The sequence below is a fragment of the Anas acuta genome, chromosome 6, assembly GCF_963932015.1.
Source record: "Anas acuta chromosome 6, bAnaAcu1.1, whole genome shotgun sequence".
Taxonomy (NCBI): domain Eukaryota; kingdom Metazoa; phylum Chordata; class Aves; order Anseriformes; family Anatidae; genus Anas; species Anas acuta.
This window is the reverse complement of record NC_088984.1, coordinates 13,579,442-13,605,612: the sequence shown is the minus strand read 5'-3', so window position 1 is coordinate 13,605,612 and position 26,171 is coordinate 13,579,442. Positions and strand designations below refer to the sequence as shown.

General features: G+C 48.1%; 1 protein-coding gene and 1 long non-coding RNA gene across 2 annotated transcripts; both read right to left on the bottom strand.

The window, feature by feature from the left end:
- Nucleotides 1-830: 830 nt before the first annotated feature.
- Nucleotides 831-7,543, bottom strand: INHBB (inhibin subunit beta B). Its single transcript, XM_068687458.1, has 2 exons — nt 6,060-7,543; nt 831-3,528 (listed from the first exon to the last, which is right to left on the bottom strand). The coding sequence occupies exons 1-2, from the start codon at nt 6,460-6,462 to the stop codon at nt 2,753-2,755; spliced, it is 1,179 nt and encodes a 392-aa protein (XP_068543559.1). The 5' UTR covers nt 6,463-7,543; the 3' UTR covers nt 831-2,752.
- Nucleotides 7,544-8,172: 629 nt separating this feature from the next.
- On the bottom strand, nt 8,173-12,941 carry LOC137858959 (uncharacterized). The gene is made up of 3 exons (XR_011098095.1): nt 12,112-12,941; nt 9,087-9,183; nt 8,173-9,014 (listed from the first exon to the last, which is right to left on the bottom strand). It is a non-coding gene; the product is annotated as an uncharacterized lncRNA (long non-coding RNA).
- Nucleotides 12,942-26,171: the final 13,230 nt, after the last annotated feature.

Genomic DNA, 26,171 nt, shown 5'->3' with positions numbered 1-26,171 from the left:
TCTAGAAGTGCGTCCCACTCTTATTGACAAAGGCTGGCTATGGCAGGGGGCGGGCAGAGCTGTGCTTGAATTTGAACTGTAACCAGAACCCGTCATTAGCTGCACGAACCTGCTTCTTCAACACTTTCCAGGTCTCGGGGTCAGAGCTAACGTTTGCTAAGTCAACAGCAGTCCTTCTGTCAGCATCAGCTGGCACTGGGTCGGCCTGCGGGAGGAAGGATCCATCCGCGGAGGTCAACGAAATCGATACCTGGATACACGCGCAGCTGACAAGGATTTCTGCGAGTGCTTGTCAACATTTTTTTGGTTCTGTTAGCAAAGAGGACATGTTTTACTCAAAAAAACATCTCCCGGGTGGCAGTGAATTGGAAAAATAAAAAGTCCATCGGTGTTAGCGCTGACCTGTTTTTCCTGGAAGTGCTTTCCACCTTACTTCTCACTTCTGGTGAGCGTGCAGGGAGTGACCCCGGTGAGAAGCCGCATTCCTACACAGCGGGTGAACCAGGAACTCGCTCCCAGCCAGCGGCAGGTATGCGGAACGCTGCCCTGCCCGCACAGCGGCTCCGCTGAGCCCCACGGACCCTCACCGGGGCAAGCAGCGAGAAGCAGATGCTTGCTTACAAGTGCAGGCAGCAATAAAGAGAGAGCACAGCGCTTCAGGACGGCAGCTGAGCTCTCAGGCACAGCTTTCTGCAGTGACTAATATGACTACGGTCTAACGCGACAGTTCGCTGCCTGCACCTGCATTCAGTCCCGAAAGTAACTGAGCGTCTCCAGATGTTACACACTGCACTAAATAATAATAATAATAATAAAAAAGCACATTCGTTTTTCAATCTTTTTTTTATTATTATTTATTTAAACTGTACACAAATGTAAAATACTTCAACAGCAAATCTAAGTGAAATTTGTTTGGTTTAAATTATTATGGAACAGAACCTAAAAGGAACTTTATTAAATAAACATAAAAATTGGATTTAAAGGATGCACATATTGTAATGTATTCTACAATAGTCATTTTTTTCACTCTACTTTCCATGTGCGTATGGTATAGAAAAGACACTGAATAGAACAAACAGAATCCATTTTGTACCCTGAAACAATTGGTAGGCCTCGTGAGGGATTGCTCAGTATGACTACATGATATATGATGGCTTTGCCATCTCATAAAAATTATAACTAATATGTTGGCCTCTTTGGTTCCAAAATTTATGTATAATACATTTAACTGTATTCATTTTTTGCTGCTATAAAAATAACATTTTTTTCAAATGGCAGTTTTTTGACTAATCATGCAACTAAATCAGTGCAAACATTAAAAGCAATCATTCGCTTTAAAAAAGAAGCAAAAGATTTAATTTCAAGTATAAAAAAATATAAAAAAGTCATATCATAAGTCCAGTTTTGTCTAGTATGGGTCAACACTTTAAATTGCATAGCTCATGCGGCACCTGTTTACCTAGATAGTGAGCAAAGATAAGTGCACTATCAAGTACCACTTTTCAAGGCATTGAAATTTGCAAGTGCTATTATACGTGCATTCAAGCAGTTTGCAAGTGCTATGCTGTATCATTATTTTCTGATCTTTATGGCCATCCTTGACACCTCCTGGTAAGGAAATTGAAAGCACTCTCCTCTCTTCTCCTTTCCAAGACTTGTTAAAATGTTCCTCGCCCATTATTAAATGCACTGCATTTTTTCAGAATGTCTCCACTGCATGACTGTCACTCCTCTTTAGGGTTCATTGGTTTAGCCGTGGTAGCGGTCGCTTGCTTGCTTGCTCCCCACGTGGCGGGCCCTTGCTGAGTCCCCCATTGAAGAACGCAGATTGCAACTTTGACTCTTTGCTCTCGGATCGCTGAGGGATGCTCACGGTCAACGCAGGCCAGATACGGTGTCAAATCCCTTCCTCCGAGACACCACAGGTACAGCCATCCGCGGGATACTAGTGGTCAGTTAAAGCATCGGACAATGCCAGCCCAGCTTGTGACTTCGCAACAGCCTGACATCAGAAATATAGCCGTTGCCTACGCGTCTGTCTCCTCTCTCTCAGATGTCACCACACGATTCTTTACTGGAAGTGCTGTAGGGAGATACAGGTTTCTGTGATGCTTTTATTTAGATAAATTTAAATTAAGAGGAAGTGATCACCTACAAAGGCAGGTGTCCTGCAGCTTCCCACTAGACCTAAGAGGTGACAGTCGACTTTTTTTTTTTCTCTTTTTTCTAAGTTTGGTCATTTTGACACCTGCGTGCAAGAATACGTCGTGCTCTCGCAGTCTGTGCTTTTGCCTGAGCAAAGGGAGCTCGTTTCGGTCTGACTTCGCCGGCAGGCGGGGAAACAGCTGCGCAGCCGTTCACTCGTACTGGCAGGCATTTAGGTACGTTGTCACTGGTCACTGACTTCCTGTGCTCATGTCCCTTTTCCAAGCTGCCTTGTGTCTGTGTCTGTGTGTGTGGGTGTCTGTGTGTGTACGAGCGCGTGTTTGTGTGCGTGCGCACGGTGTGTGTGTGTGTGTGTCTTTAAGATATCTCATAGCATTAACTTATAAGTGGTAGGATATATAAGTGTCCAAGATCCACAAACTGCCACTGTCCTGACACCAAAGTGAAATGATTTTTTTTTTTCGTCAAACTTTTCCACAGTGACTTTTCAACACTGATGCCTGGATACACAGTGAAACTTCCTCCAACACCATCTCGTATGGGAATGTTCTCTCTCTCTCTCCCCCCCAAAAACACACACCTCAAATCAAGCACAACCACATTCTTCCACAATCATATTGGGAACGTCCCTTTTCACAATGTTGTATTCATCATCAAAGTACAGCATTGACATTGTGCTAAGTTTGGTTGGAATGCAACAGGAGTTCACGGTGCCCGGGTTCAGCCCCCGCATTCGGTACTGATTCACGACGGCGGTGTGAAAGGAGGAAGCCGACCCCGGGACGCCGGCCAAGTAGGCCGGGCAGCTCCCTTCACAGTAATTCCCATAGTAACCTGATGGTGCTATGATCCAGTCATTCCACCCAATGAGTCTAAAGTCAATGTAAAACTGTTGCCTGCAACATAGATTGGTCCTGCCATCGCACTCCAGGCCTCTTTTCCGGATCCTGTGTTTGTTATCGGCGAGGCGGGCTTGCACCACTAAAAAAGGCCGGTGGGATTCCTCCCCGGGGTCCACATAAATTGGCAGCACTGAATACTCTTCACAGCCCTCACATTGAACATCCAAGTTCAGTCTCCTTTCTCCTCTCTCAAACAGAGCCTGGATCGCCTCTGTCATGGGAAAAGTGTGCCAACCACTTCTTTTGAGATCGACTTTCTTTTCAACCACATTCCACTTGTTGCTAGTGTCCGGGTCTTGGAAATAGACTTTGACTCTTACTTTTCGCCTGCTGCCTTTCTCTAAGACATATGGAAGCAGCTTCAAGTAAAGCCACAGGCTGGCTTGAACGACAAACAAGTTCTGGTTCCCTTCATTCGAGATGAAGAAATAGAGGCGGACTCTAGATGAGGCCAGATCGTCTGCAAGATAAGGAGAGATCAGCAAGATTAAGTCAAAAAGAAAATGTATCTTTTGTGCGATTCTGGATTCAGCGGCAACGCCAGAAGACAGCTGATCGAAAGAGCGACGAGGCTGCATCAGCCAGAAGGCATGCACTGAATCAGATATCCCAAATTCGTAATCGAAATTAATTGCAAAGGGACTTCCCGCAGCGACGTTCGTACCCGGGCTATAGCCGAACGCGTCAGATCCGCAGACACCGGTCAGGGCTCTCCAGAATACTGGATTTTTCCAGCCGGATAGCTGCAAGGACGCCGCAACAGTACCTTGAAAAGACCGGCGCTTGCGCTGCCCTATCTCGCCCGTTTAAGAATAGTTTTAACTTTCAGCCGCCGGCCGATTCTCACAGGGAGAGTCTTTTCAGTAACCACTGAAACATCAGTGCCAAACCGGGGATTTTGTTTCAATTTTCACATATTCTTGTCACAGTTTAGCAGAGCGGATTCTCGAGATAGGGGGGAAAATATTTCAGCTGTGTGCCTACTTGTCCAGCAGCTTAAACTAACCCCCCTCTTAGTCGGGTACAATATCTGCCATTAATCATTCCCATCTCTGCTTTTCCCCCGTAATGATAAACTCACACCGAGGCGACCAAACGAAGCAGTTGCTCTCACTGCAACGCCATTACTGACTGCTCTCAATACACTTCTCAATAACACCAGAATTAAAGGAGCGAAATTATCGCAGAAAACCAAATGTCACCAAATGTCTGACATAACCCATTATTTGTAAACACAAGAGCCTACTGCATAAATTGTTTCAGAAATACCAGCGTCCCTGCTGCAAGCCCGTACTGTAAGTCCTACCCCAATTTGGCGTAGGTGATAAATGTGCAAGCTGGCCTTTACAGCGGGGACTGTAATTCTGGTCCTTGAATCGGAGCCTCCCCATCGCTATCTAAAATTATTGCTGGAAAGGCATTTTCTCATCCATCCTTATCTGTTTGACATCTTTCTGTACAGAGCCAAATGTAAATTTCTCTTCCTTTTCTTTCCTAAGAATCTTTATTATTTTTGTCAGTCTCTGAATGGGATTTTTTGCATAGTCGGTGTCTTCATTTGTTACCCTGGGTGCCTTCCTAATGTGCCTGCAGGGCCCATTCGGCACCTTGTAAGATTTCAGGGACAAAAAAATTGCACCGTGCTTGTCTATGTTTTACACCGACTCAATTTCGGAAGTGTTACAAAAGCCAGTGGTTAATTGAAAACCAAATGGAAGCACAAGCCCACCCCAGATCTCCCATCAACAGCCTGACAGAAAATAATAACACCGCAAATGTACGCTGCGAAAACCTTCCGTACACTAGCAAATACACAACTTCTTCATAAACTGTGGTGACAGTGACAGAAAAAGAACAGTACGGTGTTGCTGCACCGATCCACATCACTTGTGTTGTACGAAATTGTGTGTGCCCATAAATTTTGTATGTGAATATAACAAGCAGATGTATAATGCAACAGATCCCATAGATACTGTAAATGTATATGCCTTTGGTAAGTGGGAGGGTAGATAAAGAAGATGAGTAGGCAGCATACAGGCTAGAAAGAGATTTATTTTGTGGACAAATGATATATAGATGCCACGGGAAGATAGAGAGGGAGAAAAATGAAGTGAGTGAAAGAGCGATGAGGGAAAGGAGAGATGGGCAGATAGGCAGGAGACAGCTAATTTGCAGAGCGCTGCTGTTAGGGCCAGATGCGCAAAGTTCGCAGGCACAGCAGCTGCCTGGATAAACCGCTGGAAAGCTACGCCAGAGGGATTCGGGGACGTGTAAGCGCGATGGCTGCGCAGGACCGAGATGGCTGGTACCGAGGGGATGGATGGCACAGCGAGCGCGCGGACCGACGGACAGGGAGCGGACAGACACCGCCGGCAGCAGGCTGCGCGCAGCGGACAGACAAGGCCAACACCATGAATGAACGCTAAATAAATGGGAAAGGAACGGAAAAGGGCGGACAGGCAGATGCAAGTCTCAACAGACGGATGCACGCAGCGAAGCAGCTGAATGTGCAGGGCAGGCAGAGGAGGCGAGGGATGCAAGAGACGGAGCGGGACAGGCGGAGGAGGGAGGGACGGGGACAGCGGCAAGCAGCTGGAAGGACACCGGAGGGGGACACGGGGACACGGAGGGCGCAACCCGGAGGGGAGCCGGGGCATGGGGCACACACGGGAAGGACGGGACGGAGCGGAGGGCAGGGGTGAGGTGTGCGGGGAGGGAGGATGTGAAGGGGGACAGGAGGATGAGGCAGATGGGCAGGTGCCTGTGGCAGGCAGGGGGACAAGCAGGCAGGGGGACAAGTGGAGGGACAGGCAGGGGGACAGGAAGGGGCTCAGGCATGGGGACAAGCAGTCAGGGGGCCAGGCAGGGGCTCGGGCAGGGGGACATGCAGGGGGGCCAGGCGGGCAGGGGGACATGCGGGGGGTCACGCAGGGGGACGGCCGGGCAGGGGCCAGGCGGGAGCGGCAGGGCCGAGGGCCGGGCGGCGCCCACCTGTCTCGGCGAAGCTGATGATCTCGGAGACGGGGTCGTGGGCCGGGGGCCCGGCGCTCGCCTGCCCGTCCAGGCTGGGGATCTCCACGCGGCCGTCCTCCCGCACCTTGCCGGCGTGCAGCTTGCGCAGCGCCGTGACCATGGCCGCCTTGGGCACGGCGTGCGTGATGTTGGGCCGGTCCCGCATCTGCAGCCGGCTCAGGATGTGCCTCTTGACCGCCTCCAGGAAATCCCCGTCCACCTTGCCCGGCTCCTCGGGCCGCCGGAAGCCGCAGGAGGTGCATGTGTCCTGCGGGGAGCCGCCGGCGGGGGCCGGCGGGGTCGGGGTGCCCGAGGCGCCCAGCAGGAGCAGCCCGCAGGCCAGCAGCGCGCCCAGCACCCCCCGGCGAGCCGCCCCGTCCATGGCGGAGGAGCGGGGGGCCGAGCTGGGGGCCGCCACCCGGAGCGCCGCAGGGAGCCCGTGTGCAGGCAGCGCCGCGCCGAGCTCCGAGCGCTCCGCGGCGCGGAGGGGGCGGTGGCAGCCGAGTGGGGGGCCGCAACCGCTCCGCGCAGGGGGGGGCCGGGGCCGGCGAGCGGAGGGAAGGGAAGGGAAGGAGGGAGGGAGGGAAGGAGGGAAGGAGGGGGCGCCCGGGGAACGGCGGCGTGTGCCGCCGGGGGGGAGGCTGCACACGCAGGCACCGAGGGCGAAGTTGGGGAGGGAGGGATGGAGGGAGGGGAAGGGGGGGGGGGGGGAGAGGCTGGCGGTGCACCGAGAGCCCGGCTCTCCGACGGGGGAGGGGGGCGGCAGCAGGTGAGGGGGTGGCTGCGGAGCTCGGGGTGGGGGGGGAGAGGGGGGAGCGGGCCGGGGGTGCGAGGGGAGCCGGGGAGCTGGGGGAGGCGGCGCCGCGCTGCCCCGGGGCCCCGCGCCGCTTTCAGAGGGGCATCCCCGGGCGGCGCCGCGCCTGGTCCATCGCTCGCTTCGGCAGGTCCGGGCGGGCCGCGGAGAGGAGCTCTTTAGTCCGGCGTCATGGAGGGGGGTCAGGGAGATAAACGAAGCAGATTTATATACAATCCAATTTATAGCCTGGCAGGAGGGGGGGGTGAGAGGGGGGGGAGCAGTGCCACTTGTACCCCCCCGCCCACTCCGCCCCCGCAAGACGACGAGCCGCAGGCCGTGGGTGCGGGTCCCCGGCTCGGCTCGGCTCCGCACCGCACCGCTGCCCTCCCGAGCCGGCCCGGAGCGGAGCCGGGGGCTGCGGGGAGCGGGGTCGACGCCGGCAGCCCCCCCGGCGGCGAGGCTGGCCCCCCGAGCCCCGCTCCGGAGCGGTTTCCTTCGAGGCTCAGCGCCGAGGATGCTGCGGCGGTGCCCGGCGCGGCCCCGCAGCGGGGACTCGATCGGCTGGATCCCGGCGATCCCAGGAGCGGCTGCACGGATCCACTCGGTCAGACCGGCTCTTCTGCTCGCTCCCTCGCTCGCTCTTTTTAAACAAGATCTCCCTTGCCGGTGGTTTGGGGTTTATTATTGTTGTTATTGTTATTATGATTTTAAGTGTGATTTTTGTTGTTGTTGTTGCTGCCGCTGCCGCTCCAGTTAATCTGTCTCCCTCTCTGCCTCTTTCTCTCGCTCCGCGTCTTTTTGATCTTTCGCTCGCCTTGTGCTGGCTTGAACGCCGTGTTTGGGTTTGTTTTGGTTTTTTTAACGCGTCTGATGTTCCCTCGCGGATCCGCAGTGGAAGGTCTCGGGGAAGCGGCTCGCTCCTCGCTTATCTTCCTCTGATCTCCTCCTGCTAATTTTCCCCCCCTGCAAAATCACGACATTGTGGCACTTTCTACTGAAACTTTTATACAGGAGTTAAAACCACGTGGGAACTCCAACCTATAACAGAGACGCCATTGGGTTCCTCACTATTTAGGAGATTAAGTTAAGTCTTTTGCCCCCTGGGCTATTACAGTAACTTCCTGGTGTTGGAAATATTAACTGTGCTGCTTCTTTAACTCCCCCCGTCCCCTCCCTCCCTCCCGGTTCCCGCAAACACACCCACCCCGCACACCGGCCCGGCCCGGCAGGACGGACGGACAGACAGACAGACGGACACCGAGCAGCGGCATCCCCCCCACCCCAACCGGGCTGGGAGATGGATGCCCCCCCCCACCTCCCCGGGGTGCTCCTTCCCTTTTAAGCACTTGAAAGAAGAAGTCATTAGAAAGTTTCCCGTCGGGTTGGCTTCGCGACGGGGCGGGTTTCTGTTTGTTTGTTTGAATGGGCCGGGTGAGAGCTGCCGGGGCTGCCGATTTTCGTGGGGCAGGGCCGGGAGGGGGGCGGCAAAGGTGGGGAGGGTCCCAGGGTGACAGCGGCAGATAACGGGAACCCGGGGCTGGCTGAGGATCCCCGGGTACCTCCCCGATATCCTCGCCCCCCGACGGGCTCAGAGGAGATGCCCAGCAGCCAAAAACCCCCCGAGGGCTGCGGGGAGCCCCCTCCGCTGCCCCCATCCCGGGGCAGGAGCGGCCCCGGGGACGCAGCAGCTCCGCGGAACGGCCTCGGGCATCGCCCCCCCCCCTCTCCGCGCCCCGCTGCGCGCTGCCCCGCGGCCCCTGCGCGCCCCCGCCGCGGGGAAGGCTGGGCACAGGGCGCCCCCTCCGGGCCACCACGGGAAGCGGGAGCCGGGGGGCGAGCAGCCGAGCCCCGGGCCCAGGGGTGCTGCTGCTGCCGCTGCTGCTCGGGGGCAGGGTGCTGCAGAGGGGGAGGCAGAGGGAGGTGCGCGCCGGGGGCTGGGATACGGTCGCAGAGCTGGGTTGGGGGGTTCTGACAGCTCAAGGGGGCTGCCGGCTGTTCTAATCGCAGCTTGTTTTTGTTTTTTTTAACCCACGAAGGAAAATGTAACTTCAGGAATGAAAGCAAAGCCCAGAACCTGCTGCTTTTTCAGCGAGCTGAGTGGTGGTTTTCAAGGGGTAGGTGCGGGATGTGCACGTTTCCTGCATGACAGCAAAGAAAAAAATATATCCTTCTGTGTGTTTCATTTTTAAAAGGAAAATAAAACTTCTTACCTACGCCTGGACTGCGCGCATGTGTGAGTTCTGTTAGCTGTCACTAATAGCAGCAACACAAGAGCATAAAGGGGTCAACTGGAGGATCGGATTGTTCCTGCAATTTAGGAATTAAAGGGAGAAATGCTATTCTCATGTTATCGTGAACATTTTTTCTTGTTCTGCACTGCAAAAGTAGAGACTTTTTTATAACACTTAATACTGTACTGTAAAATTGCACTGCAAACCCAGTCTCATTTTTCACTTTGGGTTTAATATAAAAGGAGGTGATCTTTAAGGTCCCCTCCAGCCCAGGCCATTCTCTGATTCTGTTCTGTGATGCCACAATAAACACTAACTGCACACACAGTACCATGAATCAAAGCTAAACCCTCAGTATCACTGCAGCTACCCTGACGGGAGATCAGAATTAGATACTGTATTTCCTCCTTCCCATTAGCAGGTTTTGAATGGAAAGCCTGGAATGTAAAAAAAGAAATAATGCTAAAAATCCAATCACTCTGACATCCTGTAAGCTAATAAGAGCACGTGAATGCAACAAGCTTAGTACTTCACAGTAATTAATTTGACAGCAAAGAGCTAACAAGAAAACAACAGGCAGAGCAGTGATGACTGGTTCATAGAGGTCACCGTCACACAAGAAATAGGTGTAAACACAGCCCCTCTCCCTTTGAAAACAGCTGTTTCATTGCCCCAGTAAGAATGAAATGCCAAAGAGGAAGAAAATGCCATGCCTTCCACGGGGGCAACAAAACTGGGAAGGTATTTCTTGTCATAACACAAGGTAGAGATTTTCTCTTTTAAACGCAGCAATTTTGATTTGTCCCTGCTCCCAGCTGCAGTGGCGTGTTTTGGCTTTTTTTCCTCCTCTTCTGTTTTGGTTAGCCAAAGACATTTTGCATATTCAAACATTGGGAAGACTTATCTTCTCCAGCAATTACTAACAAATGAACACGCTAATAAACCCCATTGTTATTTAAAGTGTGTCCACCAGAACTCTGGAGGCAGCTCCTGCAGTGGACCTGCTCTGGCTTCCTCCTAGAGACGCAATCAAACCTCAGATGCTTTCGGGCAGGAGAGCCTACAGGGAGGGCGAACAGGGTTAGCAGCAAGAAACGTGCCGTTTGATTTCTCATCATGCTCAGGGAGCACGGCTTATTGATTGAGTCATACAGCTCTGTTAATTTTAAGATCTCCTCAGCTTTCAGTTCTTTCCCCTGGGCATAAACTTGTTGCTTACCCCGAGCAGCTGAACCAGCAGGGAAATGGTAGCTTCACGCTCCCCCCGCGCCTCCCCCCCTTCTCTGTTTGTTCTGAGCTCATCTGCGCGAGGACTCGTTTTCACACACACCTTCTCAAACCGGCTGCTGTTCATCTGATTCAGGGTCATGCTTTTCCATACATTAAACGCAGGGGAGAACTGGGAAGGAAATGGCTGGGATTTGTGCTTAATGGGCAAGCGCACGTTTTGCCAGGAAGCCCCGCTGTGAGAGGTGCAGGTTTGGAGGGCATTTTCTGCAGAAACATCAAGTCTCACGGCTGGAACCTGATGCTTATTAAAGCTACTGGTATAATGAGATCACGATGAACTCGGTTCCTCAGCCAGTGTAACCCAGCGTGCTTCTGAGCCATCGGACTGCTACAAGTCTCTCTCTGCAACCCAGCTATGTGCCAGGAGGCAGCCGGTGCACAAGTCACGCTGTCACAGAGGCCAGGCGGTGCAGCCCTGCGCCTTCCTGAGTCTGGAGGACGCTCTAAAGCGGAGGAGACACCGATGGCACGAGGCAGCTCCCTCCCTGGGCTGTATTTTCATAACACCCTCAGTGGGACTGTCACAGTTTACACTAGCTGAGGATCTGGCCCCACACATATTGTTCAAGCACCTTTTATGCTCTTAAACCAGTAATAATATCTGTTAGGTAACCTTACTAATCCCTTTGAGGAAGGATTTTCTTTACTGTACTGATGGCTGAACTGACTAAAGCTTTATATATAAGAGGCCTGGTTTGTGCTACAAATGCTTCTCCTTTGATACCAGCAAATACAAGTTTCACTAGCACAAGCATCTTTTTCTGCAAGCATTTCCCAAATAAAATAGGCTATACCGGCAAAGGCACTTCTTTTTTTTGCTCATATAGCTGCATCTACACAGAGGATTTTTGCACGTAGTGGAAGGCAATCTGTTTTAAATGGCACTTCAGAAGAGCATTGCTATCCCACAGAAGTTTCAGGCTAAACCTGGAAGCATGCACTCCTGCCCTGTATCTGAAAGAGCTTTTTACAAGGTGGCCATTGTCATCTTGCTTTAAATACAGAGAAACGAAGAAATGTGGTTACAGGGATGGGTTGTGGGTACTGTGCTTGATCTGGGAATTTTTATTCATGCCCTTCTTTTGCTTCATCTGAAATTACGCATCCCTAATCAGGCCGATTCCTCACTGCCCATAAATACTTTTAAAACAACTACAAAAGAAACAGTGGATGTTTCAGAAGCACCTTAGCTTTGTAAAAGGAAAAGTCCCATTGAAAATCAAGTAGGTAAATGACATTCTGAAAAAAATTGGATGTTTTCTGAACTTGCAGAGGCAAACCTAACTCATGGGAAAAAACAGCAAGAGGTTCACTTGGCTCCTTTGCTCTGCCAGTGCCTCTTTAAGAGAAAACTGTCTGCTAACAGAGCTTTGTTCTTCCTAGGAGAGGCTCCTATTCCGAACAGCAGCTGGAAAAGAGGCTATAGCAGGCAAAAGCAAAGGACCTGGCCATCTGGGAATCCTTTTCTAAGGCAGGTATAGTGAGAATCTGGAAGATGAGTCACAGAGAAACACCGAGCTGGTTTAAAACAGAGCCCTCAACAGGTCTGGAAGAGCACCTAATGAGTCCCAGCTCCTCTCACAGGTGTCAGGCAGGAGAAGGACATGGGGGCAGGCAGAAGGACTGGATTTCAGGGGCACGCCAACAGCCACAGCCACCCATTCCCGCTGCCCCTGCTCTTGGGCAGCTGCAGTCCCGCTCTGGGCTTCATTACCTGGTGGTGCCTCACGGGCAGCATGCCAGCTGATCTGTCCTCTTCTCGGCCCCTTCGTGCTCCAGGAAGGTTTGGACCCACGCTCCCAGGCTCGCTGCGTGACACAAAGCGCGTGCAGGTGGCTTGTCCCAGACAGGTCTCCGAACAACGCAGTGCCTTTTGGCAAGTGGATGTGGTTCAGTTTCCAAAGTAAAGGAACCAAACACCATCAGGTGGATACCCCATGCTATATTCAGAGGGTGTCCACTGCTTGTGGATGGCCCAGAAGCGCTCGTTTTCCTCGCACACTCTGTCCTCTGCAGTCCAAAGCCGTAGTCTTATAATCAAGCAGCGACTTCCTCTGAAGTTGCTTGTATTGACCTAAATAGGTTGGGGCGGGTGAGGACACACAGACAACATGAAAAAGCTGTGCTGGTTGCCCAACAAAGAAGTGTCTGCTTTGTGGTGAGCACTTTTAACATATAAGCACTTTTAACATACTGTTAAAGAACATGATTTTCATGTTTGCATTAGTTCACACCAAAAGCCTTGCAAAGTAGCAGAGCGAAAATAAAATCTGCATTTAAGTGGTAAACAAAACAGTTAAAATTTGACTTCTCGTAATTTGAGTGCTACACACTAACGTAATGCATTTCAAAGTCAACTGGTGTATTTATTCTATACATCCAGCTGTGATGCATCTAACAGATCGGGAAAAGAAACACTAGGATGGAGCAACGTTAACATTAGCTGCCCTGAGAAAAATCAGTGATTATCAGGGAGTGGGGACAAGATGGAGAGGTCTCCCTCTAAATGTAAATAGATCTCAGAAGCAAAAAATGTCTGGCACCTTTGAAATGCTGGGGGGGTGGGGTGTTATATGGGATACAGAAGCTTCAGCCATCTCCTGATGGACAATTGGTAGCTCCTGGTGAGCACTAAAACAGAAGCAACTTTCTCTTTTTCACAAGCAAGCAACACAATTTAAAGGAAGCATCTACAGGTGTAGGCCAGGCTGCAGCCAGAAGACCTGTGCTCTGTACCCCCTTTTCACCAGCTATATATTGAGTATAACAGCATTCAACCTTTCTAAGTCGCTTTGAAACCAAGAGGAGAAAAGCAGCATACAGGAATTCATCCTATTCACAGAGGCTGACGTTAACAGCATGGTCTTGGTACTGCCTGGCAAAAGTAATTTTCAGTCTATTCATACTTAAATTGCCCAAGCTTATTTTCTGTGAGTCTTTTGTTACAGCAAACCAGAACTACTATACCATGTGTCTATTTGCACAAGAACAGTTGGAATTGGTTTTTAAAGATTACTGTGCTATGACTATACAGCCACTGCTAGAGCTGGGGGCAGAGCAGGAAGGTTTCTGTGATGGCACGGCTTACCCCAACTACATCCTCGTCCACCAGTTTGAGGAAGGAGCATCTTCCCCTGGGGCTGAGCAGGAGGACCTTGCCACATTGAGGATCTCTATCGATTCAACACAGCTGAAGAGGGGTCCCATGCAACTTGCTTGGTGCGTTTGGCCATTGCAGGCCTCTAGCATGCTTAGGCCATCTTGCCCAGTACGTGAGCCATGCTCACACGAGCCACACGCGAGCTCCTCTGCTCCCACCGATGTTTCAGTGCTATCAAATCATGAGGGGGCTTATTAACAGAAAGCTCCCAACTGCCTTCTGTCCTGCCCACACAGTATTTATGATTTTTCAGTCAGCACTGCCTGCCCCCTCATGAGGGAATAGCTTGAGTCTGCCATGTGACTAAAACAAAATGGATGGTACACTCTACAACCTAGGTGCTAAAATCTGCCATTCTGTGGTGCTAAGGGGCATAGTTTGGGAATGGGACTCAGGAGGTTGGGTTGATGGTTAGATTTGGTGACCTTGAAGATCTTTTCTAACTTGGATAATTCTATGATTCTTCCAGAATGCCTGAAAAGCATACACATGGTGACTTCGGCTATCCTTTCTGCTGAGACCACCGAGATGTCCCCTCAAAGATGTTTTAGGAATGAGGGAACATTTCAGACCCCACTCACAGGCAGGTCCCATACTGCTGTCTCACCCACCACTGCCTCCTTAGCCGTGGGGCAGCTTATTAGTAAAGAAAAACCCTTACACTTCTGCATAGCCCTTTGCCATTTCTGAGCAAGTCTCACCCCCTAACATTTACTGTTGTGGTTTAGGTCCTTACAGCAACATTATTGAAAATAAATCATAGTATGTTGAAATATTACTGTGAAATATGCTATTATATAAGGGTGAGAACAAACCACTGCTCTGGAGACAGCAAGAAGAGGAGCACATGGACCACATTAAGCAAACGCTGGGCCCACCAGAATTACGCAGGTACTGAAACTTTAGGAGGATGCAGAGAAACAACAGGAAAGTGTATTGTTTTAGGGGTTTTTTGCTTAAAAGATGAGAGAGAGAGCCTAGGGGAGAGGAACGCATGAAAAAGAGGAGGATGAGCCCTTTTTTTTTTTTTTTTTTGGCTACTCCAGATGGGGTTTTCCTCTGTTTAAATGCTGAAGGACAGAAAGATTTTAAATTAAAATCTTAATAAATATAGCCCTGAGGCTAGTAACATTATTACATCCAAGATGATTACAGCAACCAAGCCACAAAAGAAATATATATATATATATTTATTTGAAGCATAATAAGCCTCAATATTTAGTCAGGAGAAGGCTAGGCAGCTAACTGACTTCCAAAGTAGTGAATTTTGCATTCCGCTGTGCTGAAAGGATAAACCAACACTGTACTTATTTTGCAGGGCTTGGTTTCATTTCTGCACAAGATTGCATTATTACTGTTTCTACTTATATATAAATTACAATTGCTCAGATCACATGCATAAGGGTTGGCAGGAGAGAAGCCCGAGTCTGCAATAAGTGATAGGAGATATGGAGATAATTAGTTAGCTTCCTTGTGAAAGAACAACTTGGTTCCTCCAGCTTGCTTGAGTGAACAAGGTTTGCTCTCCTTGAGATATCTGCCTTTTTTCAATTGATTCTAATTTGAAGACAAGGTACCACAATTTATTTATTTTACTGTTTGTTTTAATTATGGGAATATTTTAATAAAGGATACAGGGAAAATACAGGGATACAAAGAAGAGGATACAAGCTGATAAAGATGATTAAATCATAGAACGACTGCAGAGTGGGTCATGAAGTGTTATAATCCCCAACTCCCCTCTGCTTTCTGCCTCAATGTGTTAATGCATCACACTTTAGTACAGTGACACTTTCAGCCCTAGGTGGAAATTCACACATGATGAAGAGGTGGAGGAGGATTTCCAGATGGTCAGACCTCAGGGAGTGCGAAAAGGTGGGGGGAGGAAGGGAGAAACTGCTGAAGGAAATCGGACTTTGGTCACATCAGTAATTTCCAGCTGAAAAAGGAATATTAAAAAAAAATCCCATACCAAAGCCAGGTGCATTCAGGTTTGGGTGTTGTGAATGGTAATTCCTCCCCACTGCTGGTCATGAAAGATGCCTTGGAACTATTGGCTTATCTGTGTGTAACAGTAGAAGGGGCGAGCTTCGTTTCCTTGGCCAAATTTCAACATGGGTACTAAAGCATCCCAACATAGATCCGATTAGTTGCTCTATTCTCCACAGCTCCTCTTTACTAGAGGCTATTACAGAGTAGTACTTGCTCCGAACTACGCACAAACTTTCCCTGCAGCAGAGATTGCATTTGACTGCTGCGTGTCCTCTGGGGCCCTCTTCTGCAGGGCCACCTCCAAGTGCAGTGAAGGGCACTGAGAAAGAAAAAATGCAAGGCCTGCAGCTAGTGGGTCCCCATCACACCCCAAAATAGGCCCCGCTTCCCCTTTGGGAGAGTACAAGGCAGCAGCTGCTATCACACAGCTGGACTTCTCTAAGGCTGCCTCATTTACTGTGGCCTTTTGGGGGGAACAGGAAAGTAGTCATGGTCCAGAGTTCAAGGGGTCTGGTCCTTCAGGATGAGAGGTGCTAGGACTGCATATGGAATTTGCAATGGATTGTACTTTGCACAGCCACAGCTCTTTCCAGCTGTCAGTGTCAGGGGACCTTTAGGGTAATCACTTATTTAGGCAATAGAGTACCCCTACACTGGGGAGAGAAAAAAAATAAATCTTCTCCTTAAAATAATATAAAAGGTGATCATTGGATATGACGACTCTGACCACAGTTCTAAAGGCTCTGCTTCACTTCTTAGGTGTTCCTTGGATCAGAGCATTTCCCCTACCGCAAAATAGACACTAAGGATGCCAGTGGTGTGCAGTCATGATGGAAAGTAATGTTTTGTTGAGTATCGCCAGTATGATTGTACACTGTTTACCTGTATTTCCTGGATGGCAACAAAGTAAGTTGACCAGAGGATGATGAACTACTTGGACGAATGTCATGAGAAATGAGGCTGTCGCACACTGTTTACACTTTGGGGAAATGTTTGTTGAACGTCCACTCCCTGACACTCCCAGTACAAACCACATTGTGCACACAGGGTCAGGAAAAAGCTCAAGGAGACAGATGAAACTGCTTTGCTTTGTTCTGCTCCTGCTAGTGCAACTTTAAATCTGTGCTTTTAGCTGATACTGAATACTTCCAGCCATTAAATGACTTAAAATGTTAAAATCACTAATGTCATAGCAAAAGGTGAAGGAACATCAGGCACCTGTTGTGTCAGTGAGTCCCATAAGACGCCTAGGTGCCTGGACCCAGCTTTAGTGGCAGGCCCTCGGCTTCTGGACCTGTAAAGCCTGAAGCATCCATCTTGGGCTTAAGCCCCTTACCATGACTGAATGAACATCTCTGACTTTCTTCCCTAAAGGGCTCAGCGCAGCAGGTGTTTTCAGTCTGCCCACCTTCCAGATCAGGTGTCCAAAACTGCGGCAGTAAATATCATTCTTTTCTTCCCTTTTCCTAAAAGAGCTCAAGGTGGGTGGAGAGGATGGCAGCAAGCTATTTTTATTCATACCTTCATTTAGTCAGTAGTCCAACAGTTCACAATAGAAGAGCTGGGCTCAGTCCCCTTCTCTGCCTTACAGGAGTCCTGGGAAGCACGAAAACAAGTCAGGTTTCCTCAGGAAGATATAGGGTGATGCTGGGAGGGGGGCACCGGGGTGCTCTCCAAGCCTCCAGTTGCACCCGTACAGGCCTAAGGGCACATGCTGCCACTAGGTATGCTGTTCTGAGAGTCATGAGACCAGACCCCCGCTGCAGCCTGCAGCCAAAACATCCCCAAGTACCTCATCCCCATTAGAACAGCTTCCAGAGGACTGAGGCAGTCCCCTCCCTGGCACAGAGCACAACCCGGTGAGCACACTTCTGGGAGAGGAGACGTGCAGACTCCCTGGGGCAGAAGGGAATTGAGCCATGTGAAATTCCCTGTGCTTGGCCCTAGCCTTTTGAGCACAGAGCAGTGTGTATACAAAACATGGCAGCGCTGCCAACCACCCTGCCTTTCCCTGACAAGAACGGACCCACGCTCTGTTCCTGGAGGAAAGCCAGGAGGGAGTCAAAATTGTGATGCCCAAGGGATGCTCAGCCCCTGAGCAAGGTAGACTTCAGAGGCAGCGCTCCCCATCACCTACTTGGGCAGCAAAGCAGCCTTTCGGATTTGGTGGCTGCCATTTTGAGGGTGTGCACAGCCCAGGGAGCTTCGCTACAGAATGCAAAGATATGGGGTTTCCAGTGGCTGCCAAGAATTGAAATCGCAACACTCTCCATGGTGGCACCCGAGCCTTTTTGTAAGGATGCTTTCTTAACAGGGGAAGCATATTCCCTCAAACCATAACATCAGAGCAGTCCACAAAGCAAGAGTAGATGGAGCTCCCCCACAGTTACCATGCAACAGAAACCATGCCATTTTTTCTGCCCTAAGAGCGGGCATTACAGGAGAGCACAGTTCACCAGTTCAAGGACCACACATTGCCAGGTGATGCTCTTCCTCTCTCCAAGGGGCAGGGCACAAACAGACTTGCAGGACTCAATCTGTAGCAGAATTGATCCCACTGTTACCTAGACAAGATAAGTTACAGGGCTCAATTTGTTCACCAGTAGCTGTTAAAGAAAAAAAAGAACACAGATATAAGGCTGGATTTAGACAAGGCAAACACTCAGCTACATATTAAGGACTGAAAGTAAAAAAAAAAAAAAAAAAAGTGATTGATGGCAGCTGATGGAAACCATTCATACAGCAGAAGTGGGAGAGCCAAAGAAAAGTGAGGTAAATGGGTAGAAGCAGAGTATTTGCCTGTAGCAGGACTGGTGCTGTTAACCATTACAGGCATGCAACAAGGAAAGAGTAAGCAGGTGTTTATCCTTTCTGCTCCTTGAAAAGGCAGGAAAGGTTCCCAACACCAGCCATGAACCCAGAGCAAGGCTACCGCCTCCTGCGGACCTCCAGCTCAGGCCTCTGTGGCACCCAAAATAGCTCTGAATTGCCCTAGTGCCGCCAGGCTATTCCATGTGACAGAGGAACAGTGCCTAAGCTTTTTGGGAAAATAACATCACTCAGAAGCTTTAATCCCCATGATCAGCCCAGAAACATGGAGCAGAGGCCTGGTGACCGACTGCTAATCTCATGTCCTGGTTTCTCTACCAGACTCGCGCAGCCCACAGAGATGGCAGGAGGAACAGGCCAGCCTGGAGCACAGCAAAAACAACTTCTTCATCTCACTATGGACTCCTAAACTCAACAGGTTATATTCTGGTTTGGGGCTTCTGACATAAAAGCACAGGGAAAAGGCCTTCTAGCAGGAAACGCCTAGCACCTTTAAACGGGAAGCCAAAACTAAGTCTTGCAGAGATACCCTTCCTGCCCCCAACCCCTCAGGTTAGCTCCCAGAACAAGAAGGACCCCACAGAGGAGGCTGCGACCACCAGAAGACCCTGCTGGCAGCAGCGCTTGCTGCATGCACCCCGCTTGCTGCAGGGGTGATCATGCTGGCTGGCAGGAAAGGGTTACCAGAAGAGGTGGGGCCCTTTGGAAACAGGCCTGGATGCTGCAGAGCTTTTCACCTTTAGCTTCCTTCGCTTTTCCGCAGCTAGGTGCGGGCTGCCAGCCCATTCTAATTTCTGTGCTCAGGATGGATCCTCACTCCTCTGTTTAACAGAGTTCTGCCAGACTTTAAAAAACAGAAAAGTTAGAAATGGACAAAAAGTAAAGCACACATCCCTTTGTCACAAGCCTGCATTTCAAATGCTCCAAACCTATTTAATACCTTGGACTTTGCTAGATTTTTGTCTCATGATGAAGACTACTCCCTGGAACCTCTATCCCCTTTTCTTTCCAAAAAAGAACAAAAGATAAGTTTTAACTTGGTGTTGATGCAATATTCACCCCACCCAGAACAGTGTAACCAACTTTGAAAGCTCATGTAAAAAACATGAAGAGTAATTTTTACTTAGCTCTTGTTATGAACAATTCAGAGATAAGAAACAAGGCAAGACACGTCTCAGCTGCAAGTGTGAACATGATCTCAACACTGCAACATTTTCCTTGCCTGGCTAGAGATGGGTTGGCAGCATGAGGTAAATGAAGGTAGGTTACAGGTGACAAGAATGTAAAAAGCCTGTTATTAAGCTAGGTGTAAGCAGTCTTGAAACTTCATTAGGGCCAGGGAATTCAGCCCTGGACATTGCACCTGCTTGATTGTTCACTGAAAATTAATGTTAAACAAATGCTGTAAAGTTGAAATCAAGTTGGAGAGGATTCAGATGCACCTCTTCCTACCCTCTGACTGGGCAGTGGATGGAAAGAGGATGGTCTCATGGGCACATGTCATGCTGCTTTCCTTCTTTCAGGAGGGAAGCAAAGTCCTTTTCATCACAGCATTCCCAAGGTGTGCAGGGCAGGTTATTTGCTGTCCTCCAACTGTAGCTGTAAGCAGGAAGGAACTGCAGAACTGCAGCACAGTAAAGGTGCATTTGAGCGCTGACCTATTTTTGTTCATCTGCCATGGGAGAGACATGTGGAAACATTGTGGTTTGATGCGTTTGATTAAAAATATGCTAATGAATAAAGAAAATTAAGTGCATCCCTTGGGCTTCTGGCAAGCTGCCAAGACAGACACTGGGACCACCAACAGGGGGTCCTTATGGTTCAGCTTTTGCAAGCCTTCAGCTTCCAACGGCAGAAGACGGTGACCCAGCGGAAACAGGGCTTAAAGTTGAGTGTTTTGTGTGTCCTGCCTCCACTCCTCTCCAAATGCCACAATATTTGAAAATTTATGCCCCAGGTGCTGGAATCAACAAGCATAAGAACATCTTTGTTTGCATTAAAAAAATACTTCTACCATCATTGTTGCAGAAAGCAAGCTTGCAAACATGAAGCAAGTGCACTCAAAAGGCTTGGAAACAAAAAGACTGAAAGAGAACTCCAAGTTCATTTTCTAAAGCATCTCATTATTTCTAAACCAAGCGTAGTTTTGGAGGCCTAACTTATGGTTTTCAAGCTCCTGAGGCAAAGCTGCAAATGTGGCCTTTATTCCCACGCAGGAGCAGCTCTGCCTGCCCTCCTCCCTCCATACTGTTCAGGGAGGGGAAAGGGAAAAAAAAAGCAAATCAAAACAACTCAACCAGGCACGGCGTTACCCTCCGTTCCACAAGTGTTTGCTGCACTGCTGTCATCACTCGAATGGATTTACTCAAGGTACCACATTAGAAAGCTCTAACCTTGCTATGGGAATAGGCAAATCACCTGCTCTGCTACTGCTCCACAGGTAGGAAGCAGCTCTCATGAGCAAAGTCTGAGGTGTCCAGCTCTCCCAGCACTAATAATCCTTCTGCGGGTAGTGGTTCTTCCCATAATCTGATTCACTCTCCATTGTCCTGCAGTCTTCAGAGCTGGATCTGGGCAGCCGACTGTGCCTGAGGAAGCAAGTGCCTGTCAGCTGGTGGCACTGCTCAGCACCTAGTTAGAGAGGAGACGCCAGGAGGGAGAGGAGAGAAGGGCTCATGACTAGTTGAAGCTATCTGAACCTAAGTAGAACCATGAAGATTTGAAACCCTAGAAGCTGGGCTTACACAGACTTTCTATTAAAAAAAATGAAATTTGAGGCCCTAGAGTGGAAGAGGTTCTCCCTCAGCCCTGCCCAGGGTGCTAACTAGAAGAGCTGCTGTATGTAAAACCAAACACCTAATCTACCCCGCAGGCATCTGTTCAGCAACCTAGTAGGTCTTGGTTTTCATAGCTCCACCTCCCAAGCAGGAAACAGTTTTTAACTTCTGAATCCTGCAATTTTGGCCAAGGATCCTTTCGTCAGGGAGATTTGCATCTGGGTTGGACTGTTTCTCTCAGGTTTTCTTCAGCCTTTCTAAAACTGAAGAGCCAGACAAACTTTTCTGAGTAAAACCGTAGGCTATCTTGGGCAACGTTACCATGGTCGTTTTCATTTAGAAGCAAGAATTTGGCTATTTTTAAGATAATTGCTCCTTCCCCCAGTCCACAGTTGTTTTCCTTGTTTACATGTACAGCAGCATAATGCCGTCATTTTGCGGGGAGGGTAATCATGTTACAGAGCACTCTTACAGACCACAGGGTGAGAAACACTCATCTAAACAGCAAGTTCAGTTTGTTGTATGTGTTTTCCTTTTAAATAAAACCCAGTACTATTAAGCAGTAACTTTCCTCGTCTCTTAGTGCTACATGTATGTACAAGTTTGTCCTTGAATTCTGGTATTTGGCCTATGAAGCCAACACGCATAAAGCCTCCGATAGCCTGAACACTAGACTTTAAAAACAAACTCTATAAACTCTGATTATATCGAAAACATGATTCTGCCTCAAAGCCAAGTAAAGCCCATTGGAAGGAACTTACTGTAAACACTGGAAATTAATCAACCTTATCAGGACAGTAACTGCAGAGCATAGGGTCCCAGTCATACCTCTGCATTTCACCTCTAACCCTGCTGGAGTTGCAAGGCTTAGGGGGGAGCTGGCATTTCCCTAGCAGATTCCATTCCCACAGCAGACACTAAGCAGTTTTAGTTGTGGGGGAAACAGACTGGGGAGCAGGAAAAAAAAAAAAAAAAAAAAAGGTTTTTAACAGGATATACCCACCCCCAAACTGAGGCTTTATGCTGCAAAATAAAACCAGCATCTTTAGTTACCCCTAGAAACAAAATGTTTTGTGAAGTAATGCATAGTCCCCCGGAACAATAACTATTCTTTCTGGCATGCAAATCAGTGCTCAGTGAGCAGAACAAACTTACACTTGCAATGCAAACTGGTTTAATGCTATAGAAATTGTAAAGCCACCATCCTCGTGAGAAACTGCTGGTTCTGCTGCACACTAGAATGTTTAGGCAAGAGTTAATTTTGTGTTTGCATGCAAAAGGAAAACTTTAACTTAGAACAAGGTTTCCTACTGCACAAGAAAATCACATGGCAGAGCAAGAACAGAAGAATCTAGTTAGCAGGGATTTCTACATGTAATTCAGGTAGCAGATTAATAGCAGCTACTTGTAATCTCATCTGAGCATGCTGAATAGCCCCTCTCCATGGTAGAGCTTCTAACTTCTGAAGCCACAAGATGGAGCCAAGTTCTCAGGAAGAGGTGCCTGTGCCATCCCAGGAACTGGTAGAGCATTTAGCACACAAAAGAAACCACACTAGTTTCTGGTTCAGGCAGAGCACAAACAAGCACCAAGGCAGAAGTATGGGCAATCACTGCCTGGTTTGATGCTGCTGTAACTTAAGGGAGGCCTACTCCTCACAGCCATCCAGCAGCATCTGAATAGAAGGGCCTCATTCTGGGCTTCAGGTACAGCCATATAGTACTGTCCAGAAGCCTCTCCTACCTCCTGAGTAACTTTTCACACTCATCATGCTGAGTATTTTAAAATAGACTTCACTGGAAAAAAGAGCTACGTAAGCCACCATGTCAATCCAAAAGAGAGGGCAAACATCAGGCAAGCACCACATAAAGGAGATTATTTAAACAGCTGTAATCCTTGGCCAGGAGTCACCAGCAAAGGCACGTGCCACTTCCAACTTGTATGGCAATGACAGTAGAAACTGCACCCAACAGCGAGTTTACTGTGAACCCCATTTCTGTGCCATTCAGAATTCAGTGACATGAACAGTGCAGTGAGTCTGTCTCGAACCAGAGGCATCTCTGCAGAAGTTTGTTCATCACAAACCAACACAGAGTAGTCTCACATTCAAGACTAGGGATCAGTACTTCCACACAACATTGTTTGTTCAGTTATTTGCCCATCAAGATTGACCAAAAAGAGAGGAGAGGAACTCTGTTTACACTGTCAGTGCAAGCTGTCTGTTCTAGTTATGTAGCAGAAAGTCAGCCATGAAGATGAACAATTCAAGGCACTTCAGTGGTGTAATTCTGAAATACACGTAGACAGTTTCACCAGCACTGATTAGAGGATCCTCACTCACTTCTTCCTCCCCTCCTTCCTCACAGCCTGGAATATAATCATATTATAACTTTGATACAAGCAAAAGGTGAGTTCCATAAACTGCAAGTCAATGGCTGCTTGGTTTAAGAATTTAGGAATTATACTTGCTCATAAAATACTGTGAAAATCAATAACAAACAAATATGGTGCCTATTTTTTTTTATTATCAATAGTAATACAAATCAGTTGTATTAGCATGATAATGAAAAGTAACTTTTTATAGACATTAGAAATGTTTGTGCAAGTAAGAGACAAAGCTCTGAAGCTATGTAAGAAAAAAATAAGTTTACATTGTGTAGTATAACATACATGGTTTAGAGGCAATCTTATTAAATCTTGCAGTCACAATCACTTCCTCTATGCTAAACCTCTTTCTTGGTGTTAAGAGATAACACCTTCCCCTCCCAAGAGGAACACCTGCCATTTCCATGAAGTGTGGAGATCATGGTGAAAATCATAGCTTTTTTTGTTCCTCTTCCTTCTCCCAACTACAAAGTCAACAGGAGGTGAACATAGCAACATATGCTTATAGCAATTAAAGAAAGCTTCTGTCTACACACGCTCTGAGTTGAATTGATAAACAGTATCCTCTTTTTGACCAAAAATTGATAGGCCTGTCAGCCCCAAACCCTGGGTTAGCACTTCGGAAAGTTTTAAAAGGAAAAAAATATGACAGTATTTACTCAGATGCATCCACCCTTCCCCCTACATTCCAGATTGCAACTTTGTGCCTTAGACCCAAAGTATTCTTAAGCACTGTATTAGCCAGACAGGATTCTACTGCAACTTCAGATAGGTAATGTAGTGAAGTCTTACTGAAGTTTAACGCCCACATCTTTCTTCATCAAACCTAGGGTTTACCTAGAAATTGCAGTAAAAGGTCATCAGCCTGTACAGAACGCATAGAACAAGTCACTGAAGATGCTCTTCATGCTGCATCTGTACTCTCATCTATAGACACCCTTCTCTAGCCAGGAAAAGTCAGCTCTCACACTCCTGGAATTTAGCCTGCTTTTTAAAATGGAACTTTATATAGTGACTTACGCCCTGTTACAATGGGAATTTGTCTCCTGCATACTTGTTTGCTCAGATCCAAAGGAAGAATACAACACTTGAATACCCACAACCTGGCCAGATACAGAAGATTACATACTGCAGTAAACAGCTCCCTGACTTTACATCAAACTCTTATGCAAGAATAACATCTGACAGTACACTTGCACTTAAGCATTCAAGTCTCGCATGACCTCCAGTCTCAAATATCCAGTTACTTGCCTACAGCCATGCTCTAAGAAGGTCATGAAAAGACTACTAGAATATATCAGCTTCAACACAGCCTTCAACTGCCTCAGCTACACAGCATGGCAATCAGGCAGCCACACACACCCCTTGCCAAAGTCCTCCCAGCTTGATGTACCGGAGCTGTAAGCACTCATTTGGGTAAAAGCCAAAGCTCCCTTTATTCTGCTTACAGGAAAACCCAAATCTAAATGCAGCATTTCTCCACACGACTTTTTATTCATTCCAGTCAACCCACCTGAAACCAATGTGTACTGATGTCCAGTGAAGCACATCTGGAAGTCATTCAAGAACCCTCAAATTGCATTGCCCCCATTTAGGAGAACATACATTCGGACACTTCCACCATATGAGGTGGAAGCAGCAGGATTCCAGTCCAGGAGAGCTGTTTTACTGCCTTTCTGGTGCAAGTCAAAGCTTGTTACCCACTGTTACCAAGTAGTCAAGGTAGCTGCCTTGTTTATCATGTTCTCCGCTGCAACTGGAAAGTTAAATCAGAGTTTATCAGAAGTACAGAAGAGGATACCATAGAGCTGCTGTATTTAGGCTATGCCTAGCATTTCTGGTAAAGGTTACAAGCACAGAAAGCTGAAGAGATGCAGTATCAAGTCATGAAACAGCAAGCACCATTTTCAACCAAGTCCACCTTAGTGGTGGAGCTTTATCTGTTGAAAAAAGTAACCCAAGTGAAAAGAGCACGCAAACCGTATAGACAGCCATGGGAGACAGACTGTTCTGAATAGAAATTCATCTTCCCTATCAAATACTGTCATGTATTTTATGATTAAAGAGATCAAAGGTCAAGGCATGCGAGTCACTTGAGTTACCACAGCTTAGCTGGTTATTGTGAGCTTTGCCAAGTTCATTATTCATATAGCAAGGAAAACTTACTCAGTTTTGTTAGATACTTTTTACAATCCACCTCAGAGGGGCTTGACCTAGTTAAGCTTGCAGCGCAAACTCAACTGTTGTTTATCCTTTAGGTTAATTAACGACTTAACCCTTAGGCCTCAACTAAAACCAAACCTGAGTGGTCTGCTTCCAAAGCAGACGTTGATATGTTGTAGGCACACTGTGCATTCAGAAATGGACTTGATCCATGGAAGTTCAAGAGGAAACTTCATTCCAAGCATTACAGCTCCAAGTGTCCCATTAGGTGTTTAGATTTCAGACAGATACTGGTCAAGTGGTTCTGTAAGCCACCAGGCTCCTACAGGCTCTGCCTCACAATTCTATTGTAAGTTGGCTTTGTGATACCAACCATGGCATTACAAGAAATATTTCCAGAACTGGTAACCATTCTTTCTGTGCACAGAAGGTAACGTTAACAGACAAGGAATTAAACGTGACATGAAC

Excerpts from the sequence above, each read along its gene's own strand:
- INHBB (XM_068687458.1), bottom strand. The coding sequence starts at position 6,462 with ATGGACGGGGCGGCTCGCCGGGGGGTGCTGGGCGCGCTGCTGGCCTGC. Across the intron at positions 3,529-6,059 it reads CATCAGCTTCGCCGAGACAG|ACGATCTGGCCTCATCTAGA; the intron begins GTGGGCGCCGCC and ends CTTATCTTGCAG.